Raw genomic sequence first — 22748 nt, forward strand, 5'->3', positions numbered from 1 at the left:
ACAAGATGACTCCAACGAGGTAGGTGTGAGTGTGTTTGTGTGTGTGTGTGTGTGTGTGTGTAATGTATGTACAGGTATGTGTGTGTGTGTGCAATGTATGTGTGTGTGATGTATGTTGAGTTGGTCACAATGGCAGAGGTGCATAAAGATGGTACGTCATTGTGCAAACAACGCCAAGAACAAGCGGAATTTAAGATGGCATCATCTCTATGCACCTCTGCTATGATAATTAGCTTGTTAGCAAGGAACAGATGACCTTTTTACCGTTGGTAGGGCTGCGAAATTCCGGGTATATTCACAAACTTCCCATGAGAACTAACAGGAATTTATGGGAATTAACAGGAATAAACTTGAAAATAGAATTTACTCATACAATTCCTGTCTGTCTGTGCTGTGTTCATTCTCAGGGTCTAGAGGTCCCCCTGGTGGCAGTGCTGCAGTGGTCCACACCCAAGATGCCCTTCACTAACTGCATCTACACACACTACAGGCAAGTATATTAACAGTGCTGCCATCCATGCCAACGTAACACGTGATTTTAGGTGCAATACAATATGATACAACTTTATTAGTACATTTTACATGTTTACTAATGGAGATTTGCTGTTTTGCACTGTAAAATATGATGTCCTGTTAACTTAGAAACTTCTCTGCTGCGCGCTGTTGACATTACCCAGTTTGACTTAGTTTGTGCTACTTTTTGTTCTTTAACACATTTCAAATGTTCCTGCGAAAAAAATCTTCTCACAAAAATAAGTTCCTTTACTTAATTTTCCTAAGGCAATGGGTTTCCTCATTTAAAAAAAAAGTAATGCAACACATCTTACAGTGTCCAGTAAATACACCAATGTGATGCAGCCGTGATAGGCTGAGAGAGCAGTGTGGCATCGAGGACACAATGGCAGCGGCCGGCACCTGAGCTAGAGATGCCAGAAACCCCCCCTAGCTGCCAGCTAACTAACACCACCAGATCTGCCCCCTCTGGCTCCGACTCGAACTGGCAACCTCCTGGCTACTAGCCCACACATGGGGGGGTATCACAATATGATCTGCCAATCCAGGACTCTCTCCATGACCTCTCTACCCACCTTCCCCCCCCGCCTCCTCCACAGGCTGCCCAGTATGCAGCTGGGCCGTCCGCAGTTCCTGATGACGGCCAGCTGTCCGAGCACAGTCAGGGTGAAGGAGCACTTCCGGGTCAGATACACGCTGCTCAACGACCTGCAGGACTTCCTGGCCGTCCGGCTGGTCTGGACCCCTGAGGGTAAGGCCCCAGACAACGGCCACGCCGTCCCCTCAGTCCCTGTGTCACCGTGCGGGGTGATGACGCCACTGCTCTCTGTGTAGAATGCCGGCATCAGATTTTCTGGAAAGCCAACAGACTTTGTTGCTCTAAATGGATCAACGGATGTTTACAACTCAATCAATTACCTAGATCTGAACAAGGTTCAAGGTAGTTTTATTTGTCCCGTGCACAATGACACAGGGTAAAACATGCAGGGATACAGGTGTGCCATGGCTCCCATTGAGAAAGCATTGGGAATGAAGTCATGCACTCTAAACTAGCCTACCTATAAGAATTACTGCTAGCTACCTAAACTGCCCGGACAAACCTACCTGCTACAAAAACGGGACCAGAGCTCACTCTTCCTAGTGTGTTTAGACAGATGGTTCCTACGTGATGCAGTGTAGATCCCAGGGTCTCTTCCCCTAGCCCCTCTCTGAGGGAAGGAATAACAATGGGACCACAACACGATAAAGAACTCAACTAGGACGAAACAAAAGTAGCAAGATAGACCGCAACAGAACCAAACATAATCACCCCCTTCCCCCCCGCACCCTACACATTACACATCTACACATCTTACAACCTCAGATCCAGTGCCTGGATACGGTTCCAGGTACCTGCTGTGCGGACTGAGGCTGGAAAAAGGAGCCTTTTTTATTCTGGTCCTTGGTCTTGGAATGACCTTCAGTCAAGCCTCAAACTGATGGCACTTATTCCTTTAGCCAGCTTTAAACTGAAACTATCAGAAGTCCTTACCACCAGCTGCTCATGTAGTAATATACCTTAATTTCTTATTGTTCCCACGTGGTCTACGCCTTTTGTATATTTAGTTGTGTTGTTCTCTGTATTTTATATGTCCTTGTGTGTTTCTATGTGAAACTTTGCTGCCTTCTTGGCCAGGTCAGTATTGTAAAAGAGATTTTATCTCAATGCTTTTTATCTGGTTAAATAAAGGTTAAATAAAAAAAAATAAAAAAACATGCAACAAGCCACAATAAATAGGAGACAGGCAGACAGGTGATTGGACGAGACAGCTGGAACACAGGTGGACTTGATGGACAACAATTAGCAGAGGGATCATCAGCCTGGACAGAGGACACACCGACACCTGGGGAGAGGGGGACACAGTACAAGACCACGCATACACAGACGCAGACGTAACACGTACGGAGAAATAGAACGGACCAGTGTGGCCGTGGCATTAAAAGAGCTGACGCCTTTCTAACCAGGATAATGTTCTCTTTTTTTTATCTTCTCTCCATTTCATTTATTCCCTGTCTGTCGCTGTTTCCCCTCCTTCAACCTCCCATCACATCTCTCCCCTCTATTCCTCTCCCTCTCAACACCTCCCCCCCTCCCAACTCCAGGGCGTGGTCAGAACGAGGACGCGGCGTTGGCGGCGGTGGTGTGTCACTCCCCCCTCAGTAACCTGGGTCACTGTCACAAAGGCAGCACCCTCTCCTTCACCGTGGCCTTCCAGATACTGAAGGCGGGGCTCTACGAGGTACAGTACTCCGCGTGTCACGTGATTCAAACTGCCGAACGGAAAATCCAGGGAGATCAAAGCATTAACGTCACTTCTTCACCTGCCGGTCGTAATTCCGTCTTTTTCTCTACCTCTTTCACCCTCTCTTTTTCCCTCTGTACCCACTCGTCTTTCTGTACCCCCCCCCCCCCCCCACCCACCCACCTTCCACCCCTGTCTCTAGCTGAGTCAGCACATGAAGCTGAAACTGCAGTTCACTGCGTCTGTGTCCAACCCTCCCCCGGACGCCCGGCCCCTCTCCCGTAAGTCACCCCAATCAGACGGTGGAGGACGTGGAGACTGAGATGTGTCATATGAGGGACTCTTGTTTAGGAAGTGTATACAGCGTAGAGGGAGATGTTTGGAGCTTCCCAGATGTTTTTTTTCTCCAAACTGTCACCAATGAGGAATATGATGTCTTTTGAGATTCGTATCAAGTAAGCAGTTGGATATGGGCAGTGGTGTAGTGGAGGGTATACGGATATACATACTTCTTTATCCTTGGACCCACAGTACACCCACTTCTTTAAACACCACTAATGGAAAAACTGTAACATTTCTGCTACAGTACACCCACTTTTTTTAGTCAGAGTATAGCCACTTTTTTAGTCAGAGTATACCCACTTCTTTAATCAGAGTATACCCACTTCTTTAGTCAGAGTATACTCACTTCTTTAGTCAGAGTATAGCCACTTTGTTAGTCAGAGTATACCCACTTCTTTAGTCAGAGTATACCCACTTCTTTATTCAGAGTATACCCACTTCTTTAGTCAGAGTATACCTACTTCTTTAGTCAGAGTATACCCACTTCTTTATTCAGAGTATACCCACTTCTTTAGAGTACACACTTCTTTAGTCAGAGTATACCTTTTGAGTTACATTACATTACAGTCATTTAGCTGACACTTTTATCCAAAGCGACTTAGAATAACTGCATGTCACAGTATACCCACTTCTTTAGTCAGAGTATACTGTACCCACTTCTTTAGTCAGAGTATACAGTACCCACTTCTTTAGTCAGAGTATACTGTACCCACTTCTTTAGTTAGAGTATACTGTACCCACTTCTTTAGTCAGAGTATACTGTACCCACTTCTTTAGTTAGAGTATACAGTACCCGCTTCTTTAGTCAGAGTATACTGTACCCACTTCTTTAGTTAGAGTATACAGTACCCGCTTCTTTAGTCAGGGTATACTATACCCACTTCTTTAGAGTATACCCACTTCTTTAGAGTATACACACTTCTTTAGTCAGAGTATACCTACTTTTTAGTTACATTAGTAATTTATCCAAAGCGACTTACAATAACTGCATGTCACAGTACACCCACTTCTTTAGTCAGAGTATACAGTACCCACTTCTTTAGTTAGAGTATACTGTACCTACTTCTTTAGTCAGAGTATACTGGTCCCACTTCTTTAGTCAGAGTATACTATACCAACTTCTTTAGTTAGAGTTACAGTACCCACTTTTTTAGTCAGAGTATACAGTACCCGCTTCTTTAGTCAGAGTATACTTTACCCACTTCTTTAGTCAGAGTATACAGTACCCGCTTCTTTAGTTAGAGTATACTGGACCCACTTCTTTAGTCAGAGTATACTATACCCACTTCTTTAGTCAGAGTATACTTTACCCACTTCTTTAGTCAGAGTATACAGTACCCACTTCTTTAGTTAGAGTATACTGTACCCACTTCTTTAGTCAGAGTATACTGTACCCGCTTCTTTAGTCAGAGTATACTGTACCCACTTCTTTAGTCAGGGTATACTATACCCACTTCTTTAGTCAGAGTATACTTTACCCACTTCTTTAGTCAGAGTATACAGTACCCACTTCTTTAGTCAGAGTATACTGTACCCACTTCTTTAGTCAGAGTATACTATACCCACTTCTTTAGTCAGAGTATACTGGTCCCACTTCTTTAGTTAGAGTATACTGTACCCACTTCTTTAGTCAGAGTATACTGTACCCACTTCTTTAGTTAGAGTATACTCACTTCTTTAGTCAGAGTATACTGTACCCACTTCTTTAGTCAGAGTATACTGTACCCACTTCTTTAGTCAGAGTATACTGTACCCACTTCTTTAGTTAGAGTATACTGGTCCCACTTCTTTAGTTAGAGTATACTGGTCCCACTTCTTTAGTTAGAGTATACTGTACCCACTTCTTTAGTCAGAGTATACTGGTCCCACTTCTTTAGTTAGAGTATACTCACTTCTTTAGTCAGAGTATACAGTACCCACTTCTTTAGTTAGAGTATACTGGTCCCACTTCTTTAGTCAGAGTATACAGTACTCACTTCTTTAGTCAGAGTATACAGTACCCACTTCTTTAGTCAGAGTATACTGGTCCCACTTCTTTAGTCAGAGTATACAGTACCCACTTCTTTAGTCAGAGTATACAGTACCCACTTCTTTAGTCAGAGTATACTGTACCCACTTCTTTAGTCAGAGTATACTGGTCCCACTTCTTTAGTTAGAGTATACTCACTTCTTTAGTCAGAGTATACTGTACCCACTTCTTTAGTTAGAGTATACTGGTCCCACTTCTTTAGTCAGAGTATACTGGTCCCACTTCTTTAGTCAGAGTATACTGTACCCACTTCTTTAGTCAGAGTATACTGTACCCACTTCTTTAGTCAGAGTATACTGTACCCACTTCTTTAGTTAGAGTATACTGTACCCACTTTTTTAGTCAGAGTATACCCACTTCTTTAATCAGAGTATACCCACTTCTTTAGTCAGAGTATACTCACTTCTTTAGTCAGAGTATAGCCACTTTGTTAGTCAGAGTATACCCACTTCTTTAGTCAGAGTATACCTACTTCTTTAGTCAGAGTATACCCACTTCTTTATTCAGAGTATACCCACTTCTTTAGTCAGAGTATACCTTTTGAGTTACATTACATTACAGTCATTTAGCTGACACTTTTATCCAAAGCGACTTAGAATAACTGCATGTCACAGTATACCCACTTCTTTAGTCAGAGTATACTGTACCCACTTCTTTAGTCAGAGTATACAGTACCCACTTCTTTAGTCAGAGTATACTGTACCCACTTCTTTAGTTAGAGTATACTGTACCCACTTCTTTAGTCAGAGTATACAGTACCCACTTCTTTAGTTAGAGTATACTATACCCACTTCTTTAGTCAGAGTATACTGTACCTACTTCTTTAGTCAGAGTATACTGGTCCCACTTCTTTAGTCAGAGTATACTCACTTCTTTAGTCAGAGTATACTGTACCAGGGCCGGACTGGCCATGTGGCGTACCGGGCAAATGCCCGGTGGGCCGGACCTACTTGTGGGCCGATCTAAAAAAAAAAAGAGCTAACGAACGGCCCATAGAGCAGGGACAGCGGCCCATTGGTCCATTTTCTATACTGACACTGGGCTGGCCCAATCATATGTAGGCCCCACCCCTCCCTCTGTTAGTTTCAGGTGTCATTTGCGTGGGCCGTTAGAGAGCCAGCTGGCCTGTCCCCCCGTCAACAAATCGCGCAGCAGCACCCCCCCCTCCCCCCCCCCCCCCCGTCAACAAATCGCGCAGCAGCAGCACCCCCTCCCCCCCCCCCCCCGTCAAGAAATCGCGCAGCAGCATCCCCCCCCCCCGTCAACAAATCGCGCAGCAGCACCCCCCCCCCCCCCCCCCCGTCAAGAAATCGCGCAGCAGCATCCCCCCCCCCCCGTCAACAAATCGCGCAGCAGCACCCCCCCCCCCCCCCCCCCCGTCAACAAAACGAAACTGAAGGTGTTCCATCTCACCGCGTCGGCTCGGCTAGTGGCCTGACTGGGGCTACATTTCCCGGTAGGAAATATTCACCCAGTCCAGCCCTGGGTCCGGCCGATTGTGGTGGGCCGGTCTGGGCCAAAAATGCCAGGGCCGATTTTTTGTCCCAGTCCAGCCCTGTACTGTAGCCACTTCTTTAGTTAGAGTATACTCACTTCTTTAGTCAGAGTATACTGTACCCACTTCTTTAGTTAGAGTATACTGGTCCCACTTCTTTAGTCAGAGTATACTGGTCCCACTTCTTTAGTCAGAGTATACTGTACCCACTTCTTTAGTCAGAGTATACTGTACCCACTTCTTTAGTTAGAGTATACTGTACCCACTTCTTTAGTCAGAGTATACTGTACCCACTTCTTTAGTCAGAGTATACTGTACCCACTTCTTTAGTCAGAGTATACTGTACCCACTTCTTTAGTCAGCGCTGCACCCCTGGTTATGAGACAATATGTCTCCCATGTCCAATGCCTACTCTCCTTCCTGACGTCACCTGAAGGCCCGTCCTGTGACTGCAGGTAAGAACAGCCCGTCCAGTCCGGCCGTCAGAGACCTGCTGGACAGACACCAGGCCAGCCTGGGGAGGTCCCAGTCATTCTCACACCAGCAGTCCTCTCGCTCGCACATCATGAGGTAAACTCTCTCTCACACACATACACACACACATGCACGCACACATACACACACTCACATGAGTGCATGTGTATGTGTGTGTGTGCGTGTGTATGTGTGTGTGCATGTGTTTTAGGACGGGCAGTGCCATGGAGAGGCGTGCCATCACCCCCCCGGTGGGTTCCCCCGTGGGCCGGCCACTCTACCTGCCCCACCAGGAAAAGGCTGTGCTCTCACTGGACAAGATCGCCAAGAGAGAGTGCAAAATCCTGGTGCTCGACTCTGTCAGCTAGAGGACAGGAGAGGAGGAGCAGGAGAGGAGGAGAGGAGGCAGTGGAGGAGAGGAGGAGGGAGAGAGAGGAAGAGGCAGGGAAAGAGAGGAGGAGGAGCAGGAGAGGAGGAGAGGCAGTGGAGGAGAGGAGGAGGAGGAGAGGAGGCAGTGGAGGAGAGGAGGAGGGAGAGAGAGGAAGAGGCAGGGAAAGAGAGGAGGAGGAGCAGGAGAGGAGGAGAGGCAGTGGAGGAGAGGAGGAGGAGGAGAGGAGGCAGTGGAGGAGAGGAGGAGGGAGAGAGAGGAAGAGGCAGGGAAAGAGAGGAGGAGGAGCAGGATAGGAGGGAGGGAGAGGAGGAGAGAGAGAGGACAGGAGGGATGGAGAGGAGGACAGGAGAGAAGAGAGAGGAGGACAAGCAGGAGAGGAGGAGAGATGGGCAGGGAGAGAGGGGGGAGGGAGAGAAGGTACACAGCATTTGGGAGATAAGGTACAACTGATGCTTTTAATGTGTCATGTAAAGCACTCTGAATTGCCTTGTTGCTGAAATGTGCATACAAATAAACTTGCCTTGCCTTGCCTTAGAACCAGAGAATTTAAAAAAAGATTGTTAGTTATGTGAAGAAAATGGAAGATATGTTTGGAAAGAAGATGCTTTGCCAAGTTGTTGTCGTTATCTGAACAAGAGAGCTGTTGTGAGAAGCAAAGCCCTGTGTGACACTGTCTGACTTTGTGATCACATACAGGGTTTGACGTTAGAACACAGACGGTTCACTCATTGGGTTCGTACGAAGACGCATCTGTCTATTCTCATTCTGAAAGGGAGAAATGTGTGAAAGACTCTAGAACTGTGTACTGAAACAAAAACTGTGAAAGACTCTAGAATCATGTTACCTCTTGCTTTCGCCGACGCATGCTTCTGTTTGCAACGCAAGTAAGTCTTTGGGAATACATGGACGCTGTATATCTAGTGATATTTATCTGCTAGTAAGTCATATATCCCTTAGTGCCATTATAAGACACATACTGTACTGTGTATTCTTGCGCTGTACAAACCTCGTCCTCCCTGATACCTTTGTTCTTGACCATTTTTAACGTTTCTTGATTTTCTCTCCTGCTCCTCTATTCTTTTGGTTATATATGTATGGGAATATCAAAATTCATAGGTACAGAACACTTGTTTATTTCGTGTTTTAAAGTATTTTAAGATTTGTATTGATAATGACAGTATTTAAAACTTTGGCACTTTATTTTTGAAGTTCAAGTCTCATGTTTAACATTAAATGCTGCGTTCAGTGAGGATGAGGAAGGACAGATGAAGAGGAAGCTGCAGCGGAGAGTTGAGACGCAGCCTTTTTTCTAGTTTGCTGTTGTCGTTTCCTGGGTTACATCACGGGGGAGGGCGGTGATGTCCCTCAGCGCTTTCTACCGCTGCATCTCAACTATATTAAAGTGGCAATAAGCCATTTCCTACCACTAGATGTCAGTAAGAGACATGTTTACAAACAAAAGGCTTAAAATGTATAATATGTAGTTTAAGGGACGGGGTTGGAGCAAATTACAGGCCGTTATTTAACAACATAGGCACAAATTATGGAATAACGAGGTGGCAACTGGTAGGGGTGAGTAATTAAAGTAGGACGCTATTAGGACACTCGCTCAATGAAACAATCTCATATCAGGTGGTTTTAATAGTTTTGACTACTTGTGAAAAAAATCAATTATTGCAGCTTTAACTAAAATGCTATTAAAGATCAACAACAGCACTCCAATGTGTGTTTGTTTTCCTTGTAGAGATTTAAGTGTATAGCATTAGCATTTTAAAGTGAGATCAGAAACCACCTGCAAAGTGTAAAATCAATGTGTTCTTATTTGAAACGGAGAATAATTGATAAACTAGACCAGTTGTCTGTATATTCTTTTGCATGTACTGAATGTGTGTATGTAGTTGCATGTGCATGTAAGTTGCTGGTATACATGTTGAAGTGTGTGGGGTTAGGGTGTGTGTGTGTGCGCGCACACGCATGGAATGGACGTGCAAAGTGTGACGTCTAAAACAGGAAAAACAGCATCTCAAATGGCCACACTGTTCTCAATACGATCAGGGGACAGATATGGGTAGGGAAGTTCCAGTTTCCTGTTCCTGTCTGTGATGTCATCAGAGATGGCCCTAAGTTCAGCCTGCACCTCCTCTACCAGCCTCCGAAGGGCGCCACTGCTGAAGATGAGCCCACAGTACTTGCACAGCGGCACCTGGTGGACAAGGCAGGACAGTAGTCAGGGAAGGTGAGAGAAACAGACAGACAGACAGACAGGTAGGTAGGTAGGTAGGTAGGTAGGTAGGTAGGTAGGTAGGTAGATAGATAGATAGATAGATAGATAGGTAGGTAGGTAGATAGATAGATAGGTAGGTAGGTAGGTAGGTAGGTAGATAGATAGATAGATAGATAGATAGATAGGTAGGTAGATAGATAGATAGATAGATAGGTAGGTAGGTAGGTAGGTAGGTAGATAGGTAGGTAGATAGATAGATAGATAGATAAATAGACAGATAGATAGATAGATAGATAGATAGATAGATAGATAGATAGATAGATAGATAGATAGATAGATAGATAGATAGATACTGTAGAATCCTTTAGACAGGGAAGAACATACTGAGACCAGGTCTCTTTTAGAGATGTGTCCTGCTTACAAACAACATGTACAGTAATTCAGTGGCAGGAACAGGAAGGAGGAGAGGAATGTGTGTGTCGGCATGTCCCTGTGTCTCACATAGTCTGCGGCAGGCAGGGACAGCAGAGACAAGGTAGACAGGACATTGCAGGTGGAGTTGATGTCAGGCAGGAAGGAGAGAATCTCGTCCTCCGTCACTGAGCCCTTGGTCTGCGGAGGGGGGCGGGACATGGAGGCCGGAGAGTTGGGCATCCACAGGTTAAAGTCCAGCTGGGGGGATAAACAGAGGGGGAGTTGTGGAAACAGGGAACCTCATAGGTTCTATTAGTGCAATGAAAGGCTAATAACAGTCACTGATATCTATTGTACCAAAAAAGAGGTGTACACAAGTCAGGATTCAGGATGAATGTTATCATGAATAACACACACACACACACACACACACACACACACACACACACACACACACACACAATCCACCTGAGAGAAGTTGACGGCAGCATGCAGTGCTGAGCAGCTGAATATCACCATGGTAACAAACTTGCAGAGTTCTGTTTTTTTTTGGAATGACTGAGGAAAACCTGGACATGAGATAAGCTACAGGTAAAACACCTGGACATGAGATAAGCTACAGGTAAGACACCTGGACATGAGATAAGCTACAGGTAAGACACCTGGACATGAGATAAGCTACAGGTAAGACACCTGGACATGAGATAAGCTACAGGTAAGACACCTGGACATGAGATAAGCTACAGGTAAGACACCTGGACATGAGATAAGCTACAGGTAAGACACCTGCACATGAGATAAGCTACAGGTAAGACACCTGGACATGAGATAAGCTACAGGTAAGACACCTGCACATGAGATAAGCTACAGGTAAGACACCTGGACATGAGATAAGCTACAGGTAAGACACCTGGACATGAGATAAGCTACAGGTAAGACAGTGTTTGAGATAAGCTATAAGTAAGACTTTTATTGCATTTGTTTTTTTTGGACGGGAGGAACAGCCCACTTTTGAAATGTTTTATATGATGCACCTTTCCTGAGAGGTTTTTGACAGAAGTATATCAGTCCCCATCTGACTGGGGTGTGTGTAGATCTCTCTGTATATCACTCCCCACCTGACTGAGGTATGTGTAGATCTCTCTGTATATCATTCCCCACCTGACTGAGGTGTGTGTAGATCTCTCTGTATATCACTCCCCACCTGACTGAGGTGTGTGTAGATATCTCTGTATACCAGTTCCCACCTGACTGAGGTGTGTGTAGATCTCTCTGTATATCACTCCCCACCTGACTGAGGTGTGTGTAGATCTCTCTGTATATCACTCCCCACCTGACTGAGGCTGCTGTTGGAAGCCGTGTGTGTAGATCTCTCTTATCCAGCTCTGCACCTCAGAGTCCTCCTCCACGTCCAGGTCTCCATGGTAATAAAGCTCCACCCAGCCCAGCACAAACCTGGGTGAGAAACAAGCGCACATTCGCAATAACTGTGACCACATACATGCATGTGCAGCGCAGCGCGCATGTGCAGACAGACCCAATTTTTGTGGACCAAATATATTTCTGATCTGCTGCTATGTTATGAACCATCCAGACCTCTCAGGTCGTCTGGCACAGGTCTGCTTTCTGTCCCCAGAGTTAAAACAAAACATGGAGAAGCAGCGTTCAGTTTTTATGCTCCACATATCTGGAACAAACTTCCAGAAAACTGCAGGTCTGCTGGAACTCTCAGTTATTTTAGATCAAGATTGAATACTTTTCTTTTTGCAGCTGCTTTTTATTAAATCAAATAATTATTCATTCATACACTGCACTGTAACTTTTATTCCTGTATTTTATTTTTCCTGCATTTTATTTTAAATTTCCTTTTTTTCATTTCATTTTATATGAGCTTTTATGTGTTTCTTGCACTTTGTCTTGATGCGTTTGATGTCTCATGTAAAGCACTTTGAATTGCCTTGTTGCTGAAATGTGCTCTACAAATCAACTTGCTTTGCCTTCCCTCATGGTCTTTTGTTGCAGCAGCAAATTTAAAGCATCTTTGATCAATGACATTTTGAGTTATCCAGGAAAAGCTTTGTGAACCGACCGACCGACTGACCAACCGACCAATCAACAGAGTGAGCTATAGAGCTGCTGGTCGCAGCTAAAAACATGTGGCTGTATGTGTTCTGTTTGTGTCTGTGCATGAAACTGAGTCCTCGTGAGTCCTGAGTAGGTAGTGACTTGTTGGTTAAACTCACTCCCCCAGTATAAATATATAAATATATATAAATACCTGCACCGATGCTCTTTGCATCGGCATAGCTGGTTAATACGGTGTCTGTCCTGTGGGAGTCCCGGGTTCGAATCCCATCCTGGGCATGCCGAAATGTATGGGTTGCGTGTGTGTGTGTGTGTGTGTGTGCGTGCAGGAGTGTGTGTACCTGTGTAGTGCATCCCACACTCTTAGTGCATCCTGAGCGTAGAAGCAGTTTGGGAGGGCATGGAGGCCTCTGTCGGTCAGGTCGTCAGGCACACACAGAGAGCGATAGCGCAGACGGGATGTCGCACGAGACAGCATCACAGGCAGAGCCTCCAGACCACAGACCATGGCCTAACACAAGAACACACAGGAGAGAGACACTTCTAGTGTGCCAGTCTCTTAGCCGTCCCTCCCCCCCCCACACACACACACTATTACCTTACCTTGTCAAATACCCCATTTGGGGCCAACAGAGAAGACCTGGCTTGAATGTTGATCTGTAATGAGGTTCTGATGTGGGGCATCAACAGCTACCAGAGGAATCAGGAACCAAACAGAACAATACACAAAATGGCTGTGAGTTTATTTGGACAGGGGGAGATGATGCATAAAGGTGGTGAATATACACATACAAATATCCTGGCATAGGCTGTCAATGAATGGTACAGTGTAGCAGTGTTGGTTTGTGTCTTTACCTGGAACAAAGGATGTACTTCCGGTAGCTGCCTGAGGGTGGCAGTGCAGCACACCTCCCCCAGCAGGTGAGTCTTCAGGAAGTGTGAGACCAGCTGGTGGCATTGGAAGTCAGCAGAGCGGACCCATATCTTAGCCAACAGCCAATCACACGTGGGGTCAGAGGGCAGGAAAACAGGGTTCTGAGGGCCAGGAGCCTGCTGGAGCTGACGGCAGGGAACGATGGGGATGGGAATGAGGGAAGGAGGATAAGGAAGTCAGGTATCGTTAGGATTGAGCAAGCTACGCCTGAACTGAACTCACCACACCACACGTATACCGGTGTGATGTATTGGGGGGCTCAGTATTTCCTGTCACCCCAACCACTTTTCCACCCATCTACTGTACAGTATGAAAAAGTGTTTGTGATGATGAGAATTTAAACTTAGTTCAATTCAGCTGTAGGCTACTGATGACGGAGCCATAAGGTGTCTGCACACGGCTCCAACCGACACCAACCGACACCAACCGACTCCCAACACCCAACATTCTAAAGTTGGCAGTTGTTGTTAGAATGTTGGAAGTTTAAAATTCAGCAGTCACCAACAAACATGGCACACCCATCCAACATCGGTGTTGGTTGGGGCAGTGTGCAGACAGTCTTAGTCAGCCTAGGCTCACCTGGATGGCAATGGGCTTCAGTTGGCCCTGCTGGTCAAGATGCAGGAGACACAGTGGGGCGGAGAGATAATGCTGTTTCCCATTAATCACATTGGCCGGGACGCCGTCCAAGACCTCGTAGTCCAGCAAAAAAATAGTCCCTTTCTGTCGCATAAATACAGGAGTCATACAGATGCAAACATACTGTAATACAGTCACTCACACAGACTGCAACAAACTATACCATACCATACCATACCATACCATACCATACCATACCATACCATACCATACCATACCATGCATCTGCATACTATGCTATACTAGCCTATACTATAATATACTATACTATACCACACAATACCATACCACAAATCTACCATGCCATATCATACTATTACCATAACGTAGTATACCTTTAGCTCCTGTTCCAGAGAAGAGGTTTCAGGCAGGAAAGGGCGGAGCATGTCGGAGGTGACAGACATCGTCGGGGGGAGGATGTGTGTCTGACAGATCATGAGAGGGTTACATCCGTTCAGACACTGGTAGCCAAAAAAACAGTCCTCCTTCCAATGCGCCTGCACATATTCTGAGAGACGGGGAGTGACTGGTTTAGTGAATAAAGTGAATGAGTAAATATAATCACATTAGGGTGTGTGTGTGTGTGTGTGTGTGTGTGTGTGTGTGTGTGTGTGTGTGTGTGTGTGTGAGAGAGAGAGACTGTATGCATGACTTTGTGCATGTGTGTGTGTGTGAAAGAGAGAGAAAGAGAGAGAGAGAGAGAGAGAGAGAGAGAGAGAGAGAGAGAGAGAGAGAGAGAGAGAGAGAGAGAGAGTCATACTAGCAATGGTGTTCAGTCCCCCATTGTGTGTGAACAAGGTCTCCAGCTCTGTAAAGGCACTCCAGGATTCAGCATTCTCAGCAAAACCCTTCAGATAATGTAGATTGATACCAGGACTGAGAGAGGGTGAGAGAGAGAGAGAGAGAGAGAGAGAGAGAGAGAGAGAGAGAGAGAGAGAGTGCAAGGAAGGGAGCAGGGGGAGAAAGGTTTAATGAGAAATAAACATGTTGTCCTCGATCGATCCTTTGTGCCGGTGAAGCGGTGGAAGCACGTCTAACCATTAGCAGCCATTTGCAGGTTTATCCTGCTGATTTTAGTGTACATCGGTGGAAACTTCAAAGGGCTCAACAACTGCTCAAGGTGCATCAGCATTGCTGTTGAGCAGCTGGGTTTGACACAGCTGCCGTTAGCCGATCAGCTAATTGCTGGTTTTGTGAGGACAAAATTCACATCCCTTAATATTCAACCAAACTTAATTTGTATAGTGCGTTTCATACACAGAGGCAACACAATGCGCTTTACAGAGAGAAAGGGAGGGGAGAATGTACATAATGATCCTACATCTGATTTTCCAGAGAAGCAAGAAAAAAAAACAGTTCACCCGGGTGGCCAAAGAAGGTTTAAACAGTTAAGCACAACTGCATCAGTAAATAAATATATATTTGGTAGATCCTTCTGGGGAGCGGATGCGCGCACGCACGCACTCACAGACAGAGGCCATTTTAATTGTTTCCTCTCTGAAGGATACACAGGCTGCGTTCTGAAACGCATACTACCCTACTATATAGTATGCCAAAACAGAATGTAGTATGTCCCAATACATAGTATGCCACATGAAGTATGGCAAAAATACCAGGATGTCCTACTACATCCGGTCGTATTTTGCAGTATGCACACCAGCAGGCTTTTCTGGCTATTCTGACCCACAATCCTGTGCGCAGTGGAAATGTGCGTCACATGTGCGAGTCGTGACAGCTGTAGACGAATGACGCGTTATGGACAGCGACACATGTGGGAAAATTTCAAGGCGCAATGTTATGACAAGGTAGTATGTCCCAATTGAATGCCTACTGCTTGCAAAGTGCGTACTTTCTAAGGGCAGCTGTAGTAGGTACTGGTAGTAAGTAGTAGAAGTATGCGATTTGGAAGGCAGCCACAGTGTAGAGTGAATCAAATGTTCAGGACAGGAGTGTGTGCACTGATGATGCAGTCGCTCACCTCTGACGTGTGTAAACGAGGTTAGGTCCCAGCTCATCCAGGGTCATGTCCACGCAATCAGGAGCTCCCTCAGCGAACGATCGCCACCTGCAGGACAGACCAGGGCATGACACGGCAGGCACACATGCCATGCAGAAAGACAGGCCCAGAGGGAGCTGTGGTTTATTTTCTATAAGCGGATGAGGTAAAAGAGGAAGTGGCCAGTACCCGGTGTGCTGCTGTTTATTTTGCAACTCTTTGAGTCTGTGGTCTCTCAGCTTCTGCTCAACCTCTGAACTAAACAGACACACTGAAGAGACAGAAACCTTATCACATAAAATGGAAAGAAATGCTCACACACACACACACCCACACACACATACACACACACTATCTACCGGAATTATCAATGGTGAAATCTGAAGACACTTCCTGTATACTGTGTTCCCCATTTATATTACATGTTCTCACTATTAAATATTTCTGCCTTGTTGAGCAACGTTTCTCAATATTCTCAAAAGCCTTTGTATCTTTCATAGACAGATAAGCAGATTTGTGAGCCAAAATCTTACAGGTTCTGTTCCTCAGCTCTACATCACCGTCCGCAGACCGCAGCCACCGACCGCCGGGGAAGACGTCCTCGTCCTCCGGGTCCTGCCACACGCCTTGCCCTTCCCCCCGCCCGACACACAGCCTCCGCACTCCCACCTGTCCACAGTGCCAGGCCTGGTCAGGGAACCCCCGCAGAGCCTCCAGCCTGAGCCTCACCAGCACCACGGGGCCGACCGCCCCCTCAGACCTCACTGTCACAACACACACCTGAGAAGACATTACATTTACATTACATTACAGTCATTTAGCTGATGCTTTTATCCAAAGCGACTTACAGTAAGTGCATTTAACTTAGTAAAAAATGTACTACTACTTGGACTCACTACCAGGACTCACTAGTGCATCTCCTTTCTAAAACAAGCGACTGAGAGCATAATCTACAGTAGTGCTGAAGGCAACGTGCAAGAATAGAAAACTAAAAATACAATAGGTGCTTAAGAGGGAGGATCCTGGTTGTACTTCTTGAAGAGGTGAGTTTTGAGCCTGCGGCAAAAGATGGGCAGTGGCTCTGCTGTCCTGACGTCAGTGACACAGTCACAGAGACAGAGCTCAATTCACTTTTGTATTATTCACAAGGATCTTTCCTTAGCTGCCACCGTAGAAAAGTAAGAAGCTTTGAGAACCAATGGTTCTGGAGCCTAGTGGCCCATAGGGCAGGAGCCTATCTCCTGATTCCTGAGCGTGAGGCAGATTGATGTACAAGTACACCCCCTGGACATGATGCTAGTATGTCACAAAGACTTACATCCAAGCCAATGCTTGAAACAGGGAGGGATTGGGTACCATTTAAAAAAAAAAAAGATTTTGGTATGACTCGGCCGGAGATCGAACCCTCAACCTCCCAATCTTAGGGCAGAGACTCTAAAGGCCACTGAGCCGGTTAAGCTGCCACCGCAGCAACCACCAATAATCAACACGCGTATTCAACCCATCCATCCATCCATCCATCCATCCATCCATCCATCCACCCATCCATCCATCCACCCATCCATCCATCCATCCATCCATCCATCCATCCATCCATCCATCCATCCATCCATCCATCCATCCATCCATCCACGCATCCATCCATCCACGCATCCATCCATCCATCCATCCATCCATCCATCCATCCATCCATCCATCCATCCATCCAACTATCCATCTGATGTGATGATGCGAAACATAGATCCATCCATCCATCCGATGTGATGCTGAGAAACTCACAGATCCAGGCAGGAGGTGCTGCTTGGCTCTGCTCAGTGACACGGGCAGAGTCTCGCCCTCTGAACCAATCAGAGTCAGCCAGAGGTCACTGTAGGTTCCAGCTGTGGGACCAGGTGTGGTGTGGACGCTCACCTGGAACTCTTCCATTGTGGGACAGGCTGTGAATCCACTTATCTATCAAAATAATCCACAATTTCACAGGTATTTCATTAAATATTTCATTTAATTTCAAACCTTTATTTATACTCGTAAAGCACTGAGGTTTCCCTCATTTACAGTGTTGATCAGTTCACAGAAATACACAAATATCAACAGAACTAATAGAATATACAATAATAATAATAATAATAATAATAATAATTAAAAGCGGTTACAGGTCGAAGTACAAATGTCAAGAGCCATAAACTCATGCGACTGAAGGAAGTATCTCAAGCTTTAGAGTCTGTTGTAGAGTATTCCAGGTATAAGGAGCATCATGGAAAAAAGCAGCTCAACCAAGTTCAGAATGCACTCCAGGAACCCTAAAAACAAGCCAATCGTTTGATCGGGTCTGGTAGGTAGAACAGTTTCTGTACAGGAAGACGATTTTCTTATAAACTTAGATTTGCTACGATTAAGGACTAGTTTCAGATTGGTGAGAGCTTCTTGCAGCACATTAAAAGAAAGCTGCAGGTTCTCAATGGCTTCCTGAACAGTATCCGCAATACAATAGACAACTGCATCATCAGCATATAGATGAGCATGACAGCCAGTTAGTGCAGAGACAATATCATTATTATCTAGATGGTGAAAAGGACAGGACCCAACACTGAGCCTTGGGGCACACCTTTAGCTAGTGACAAGAAATCAGATCAAATGTTACCCAATTTCCCACACTAACACCTTGAAGACAGATAGTCCTGAAAACAATCACAAGTACCTCTATCCAAACCAATACTAGATAGTTTATTTAAAAGCAGGTAGTGATCGACTGTATCAAATGCTTTTGAGAGATCAACGAAGAGAGCAGCACAATATTTCCTGTTGTCTAATGCCGACAATATGTAATGTATACATTAGTAACAAGAGTAACGGCAGAAATGGTGCTGTGATTAGCTCTGAATCCAGATTGGTGAGTACTTAAAACTGAGTGACTTGAAAGAAAATATTTAAATGGGTTATTTACCAAGGTCTCCAGAACTTTGGCTAAGCATGGTAATCTGGAGATACCTGACGCAGTGGAGAGATTAAAAATGCATGACAAGGGCTCATTAATGGCTGGGCCTGCCAGTTTGATAAAAAACAAGTCTAGATTGTCCTCACCAGTAGAACACTTAGGGTCTATGGATTGCAAGATTCCTAACGTTTCACTAGGTGTAAAAGGCTGAAAGGAGAAATGAGAGACATGTTCTGAAGTGGGAATGCAACCAGAATCAGTATCCAGGGGAGCCAGCCCAGTATACAACCTATCAAATAAGTGCCCAGCCTCAGTGAAGTGCTTATTAAAAGCAAAACAAAAATCATTTGGATCAGAGATGACATGATCATCCACATTAATAGACAAGGGCAGTGAACTAGAGGGTTTGTTTTTAGTTAGGTTCACAGCACCCCAGAACTTTGCAGGGTTTGAATAGGAGCTAGTATGAATAGGAGCTAGTATGAATAGGAGCTAGTATGAAGGTATATTTGGTGCAAAATAGCTGAGCACCTGTAACAGTGAATTCTACTTGTAGAAAATAGCTACACATGTGTAACAGTAAATTCGTAGTTGTAGAAAATAGCCACACATGCATGGGCGTCGGAAGGGAAATGAAAGTGGGTGGGACACCAAAAGGGGGTGTCTGGGGGCCCTCCCCCAGAAAACTTTGAAGTGAAGAGATGCCGATTCCTGTATTGTAGAGCATTTTTACAGGTGGTTTGATACTTTTATCTGACTATAACAAGAGGAGAAATATCAAATAATGTTGTATATATATAGATATTTATTTATATTTCCTGCACAAATTTAACATACTAAATAACATTTCCCTTACATGTTTCTGTTCTTCATCAAGAGAAAGAGAGCTGGCAAGCTTCCATAATGTTGCCAACAAAAGTCTAATTTACCTGTGACTCTCCGTCTCTCCCTGTCTGTTCCTGAACTGGCGGTGTGTCACTTGTTGTCTGCTCTGCTGCCTAATATCATCATAACATTTCCATATTAGTGTTTCCACATTTCACATAATTTCACATTTCTTGTGTGAACATTAACCAGTTATTCTTTTAGGTAGTATTTTATTCTCTTACTTTGCGTTTTGGTGGGGGAAAAAAAGTTATGTCCATTGTTCTTTTTTCTGCCATGATGGTTGGCTGGCTGGCACACACACAGACACACAGACACACACTAAATCCAAAAGGTAGTCACATTTAGCTTTCCTCACAGCTTTTGCACATATGTAGGCTACATGCAAAATAAAGGTTTCAAAGTGTCTCAGTCTATTACAAAGATCCTATGATACCACCTATAGCAAACCTCATTTGTTTGCTAGAGGAGCCTGATTTGACTTTGAAATTACACCACAATGATACTTTATAACAGACTACATGTGTAGACCAATAGAGCTTGTCTACAGAAATTCAACTAAGCTAAACTTGTCTTAAATACAGAGGGGTTTGGGATATATAGCCTATGTTTTCATCACTATAAAGACATTAATTAGAGCAAGGTATAATTAATGAAATGTTAATGGAAAGAGGTGCGCACAGGTCAATCCACTCTCTACATTGTGGCTACTATATGCAGGCTACTAGAAATCAGAATATTCTAGGCTAACAATCAAGCCCTTTGATAGATGCATACAGGCCAATTAGCCTAAAGCTCATCACAGTATTATACTAACATCGCTGCTCATCACAATACAGGTAGGCTGTACAATACAATGTAAAGAAATATATGTTTTTCTTTTGTTTCTTTATCATATCCCAGAGAGGCAACATGCCTGAGAAAGTATTAACAACAATATTTCATGAAAATCTCACAGAAGAGGCTTACATTCAGGAAGTTGTTAGAAGCAATCTTTCAACGTTGGGAGCTTTCTGCACCAGACCATGAATGTAGTAAACTAGAACAACGTATTTCACCATGTGTGTGGGTGTGTCAGCTCTACTTCCTGGTAGCCTATTACAAATGCTTTGCATAAGCCTATACCAGGAAGGCTGTAGATCGCAGGAACAACTCTGGCCAATTGGATTCTAAAATAGGAAGATGGCAGTTATAGAGGTGGGCAGGTGACCAATATCAGAAGGAATGGTCTTATACCAGGATCCTGAAATATACAGTAGGGCCTATCTGTCAATCAATCAACCAAACAATCAATCAATCAATCAATCAATCAATCAATCAATCAATCAATCAATCAATCAATCAATCAATCAATCAATCAATCAATCAATCAATCAATCAAATAGCGATTCAATCTGTGACCCATACAGCAAACTCTGCGATGCGGCACATGTAGGCATGCAATGCCATTGATTTCCCCTTAAAGCTGTAACTGGTGTCAGTAGGAAACCTTTTCTGTCGTCCTATTTCTGAAATATGAGGATAGAAAACTGAACCAATGAGCAACAGTGGGACATGCAGTTATTTGCATACTAGACAGGCACAGCCTGTTTCTGTCCTCCTGCTGAGTGAGACGTACAGTACGGTTTTACATGAGTGAGACGTACAGTACTGTATTACATGAGTGAGACGTACAGTACTGTTTTACATGTAAACATGGAACAAGCAGAAGGATGCTTTAGAGAGATCTAGGCACTACTGTCATACTGGTTTGTAAAAGGCAAAAAAGACTCTTTAATTGCTCCAGACTTTTGTGATTAGACAAATAACTATGCACAGTCAGCAGGTAGGATTAAAATATTGAACTACAGTATGTGTCATTTGAATTATATATCCATTTGTCATTTATGATAAGTTTAAAATAATCATGTAATGTAATTGTGAAATTATTACATGTAATAATGTGTCTGTTGTTAGGCAATGATTTCAATCATCAAATAGACATGCAGAGAACACTGTTTCTCATTCTGTTGTCAGGTAAGTAGAATACTTTCCCAAGGCAAGAAGACATTGTTTGATGATTTTTTAATTTTAATAATTCTCAATATATTTTACATTGTAATCAGACAATGCACCCATGAAGAATATCAATAATATACTGTATGGCTAATATTATCCTGGTAAAAACTGTCTCATCAGAAAGGTTTAAGTTGTGTTGTGATTTTTCTCAGGACTGAGCACCTTTATGTGAGGCTTCTCTCTGTCACTTTGAGAACAATATTATAATCTGTGCTGAAGCATAGAGTTACTACAACTATTTTTCCACCATAGTATTTTTCTAAACATAAAGGCTTTTACAGTAGCCTGTATGTAACCTGACGCGCCAGATGGCTTGTTTCACACAACCATCTGGGAAGGCTCCGATGGAAACGGGTTGGAAGAGGGCAGGCACTTAAAAAAAATTCAGACAGGTGACTCCGCTTCGTGCCTAACAGCGCCCCCTAGCTGTTATAAAATCACTATAACACACGGCCTCTCGTGGTTTATTGCTTCAATATAACCTGGCTGCACCGGGTCCTACAGTAACAGCTTCATTATTCTTTATCTTGACTATCTCTGTTCGGTTTCTACCAGGGTCTTTTAATACTTTGAGTTGCTGTCCTCTGGCATCAGTCATCAGCTGAAGACACAGTTCCTCCCAGAGCTGCGGAACACTGAGCACCTTCCTTCGTAGCATCACAGGCCGTCTCCATACCTGGGTAGAACATGAGGAGGATATCTTATTAAACACTGTAGTAAATATCTCTGCCCATTCAAAACATTCAGCATCAGTTGTTTTGTTCAGAATTGTTGTCTTAAAATGTCACATACAGTGTGTATAAGATGGCCAGAGGACATGAACAGGCAGGTACATAGATACATAGATACATAGATACATAGATACATAGATACATACATACATACATACATACATACATACATACATACATACATACATACATACATACATACATACATACATACATACATACATACATACATACATACATACATACATAAAGGCTGACACATGCCTTATGTGTTATTTAAGTTTGTTTGAGAACATTCTTTTGTAGAACCTAAGAAGTTTT

General features: G+C 44.2%; 2 protein-coding genes across 2 annotated transcripts in view; one reads left to right on the top strand and one right to left on the bottom strand.

Moving 5' to 3' along the window:
* LOC311319106 (trafficking protein particle complex subunit 14-like) overlaps positions 1-7503 on the top strand; it is a gene marked incomplete at both ends in the record, with an annotated part of 12567 nt that extends 5064 nt beyond the window's left edge. Inside the window, 7 exons of the mRNA XM_084450563.1 lie at positions 1-19; positions 408-490; positions 1113-1264; positions 2656-2792; positions 2998-3076; positions 7117-7231; positions 7347-7503. The exon at positions 1-19 is cut by the window's left edge and continues 129 nt beyond it. Coding sequence (XP_084306689.1) covers positions 1-19; positions 408-490; positions 1113-1264; positions 2656-2792; positions 2998-3076; positions 7117-7231; positions 7347-7503 — 742 coding nt within the window. The remainder of the gene's footprint in view (positions 20-407; positions 491-1112; positions 1265-2655; positions 2793-2997; positions 3077-7116; positions 7232-7346) is intronic.
* A 2046-nt stretch (positions 7504-9549) lies between these two features.
* LOC311318953 (polyunsaturated fatty acid lipoxygenase ALOX15B) lies at positions 9550-17744 on the bottom strand (the record flags this gene model as incomplete). Its single annotated transcript, XM_084450388.1, has 14 exons — positions 9550-9729; positions 10252-10422; positions 10633-10733; positions 11498-11619; positions 12591-12760; positions 12853-12939; positions 13105-13308; positions 13763-13906; positions 14158-14330; positions 14583-14698; positions 15801-15887; positions 16008-16089; positions 16352-16598; positions 17598-17744. The coding sequence occupies 14 exons, from the start codon at positions 17742-17744 to the stop codon at positions 9550-9552; spliced, it is 2031 nt and encodes a 676-aa protein (XP_084306514.1).
* Positions 17745-22748: the final 5004 nt, after the last annotated feature.

Source organism: Borostomias antarcticus (assembly GCF_949987555.1).
Source record: "Borostomias antarcticus genome assembly, chromosome: 15".
In the NCBI taxonomy this organism is placed as follows: Eukaryota; Metazoa; Chordata; class Actinopteri; order Stomiiformes; family Stomiidae; genus Borostomias; species Borostomias antarcticus.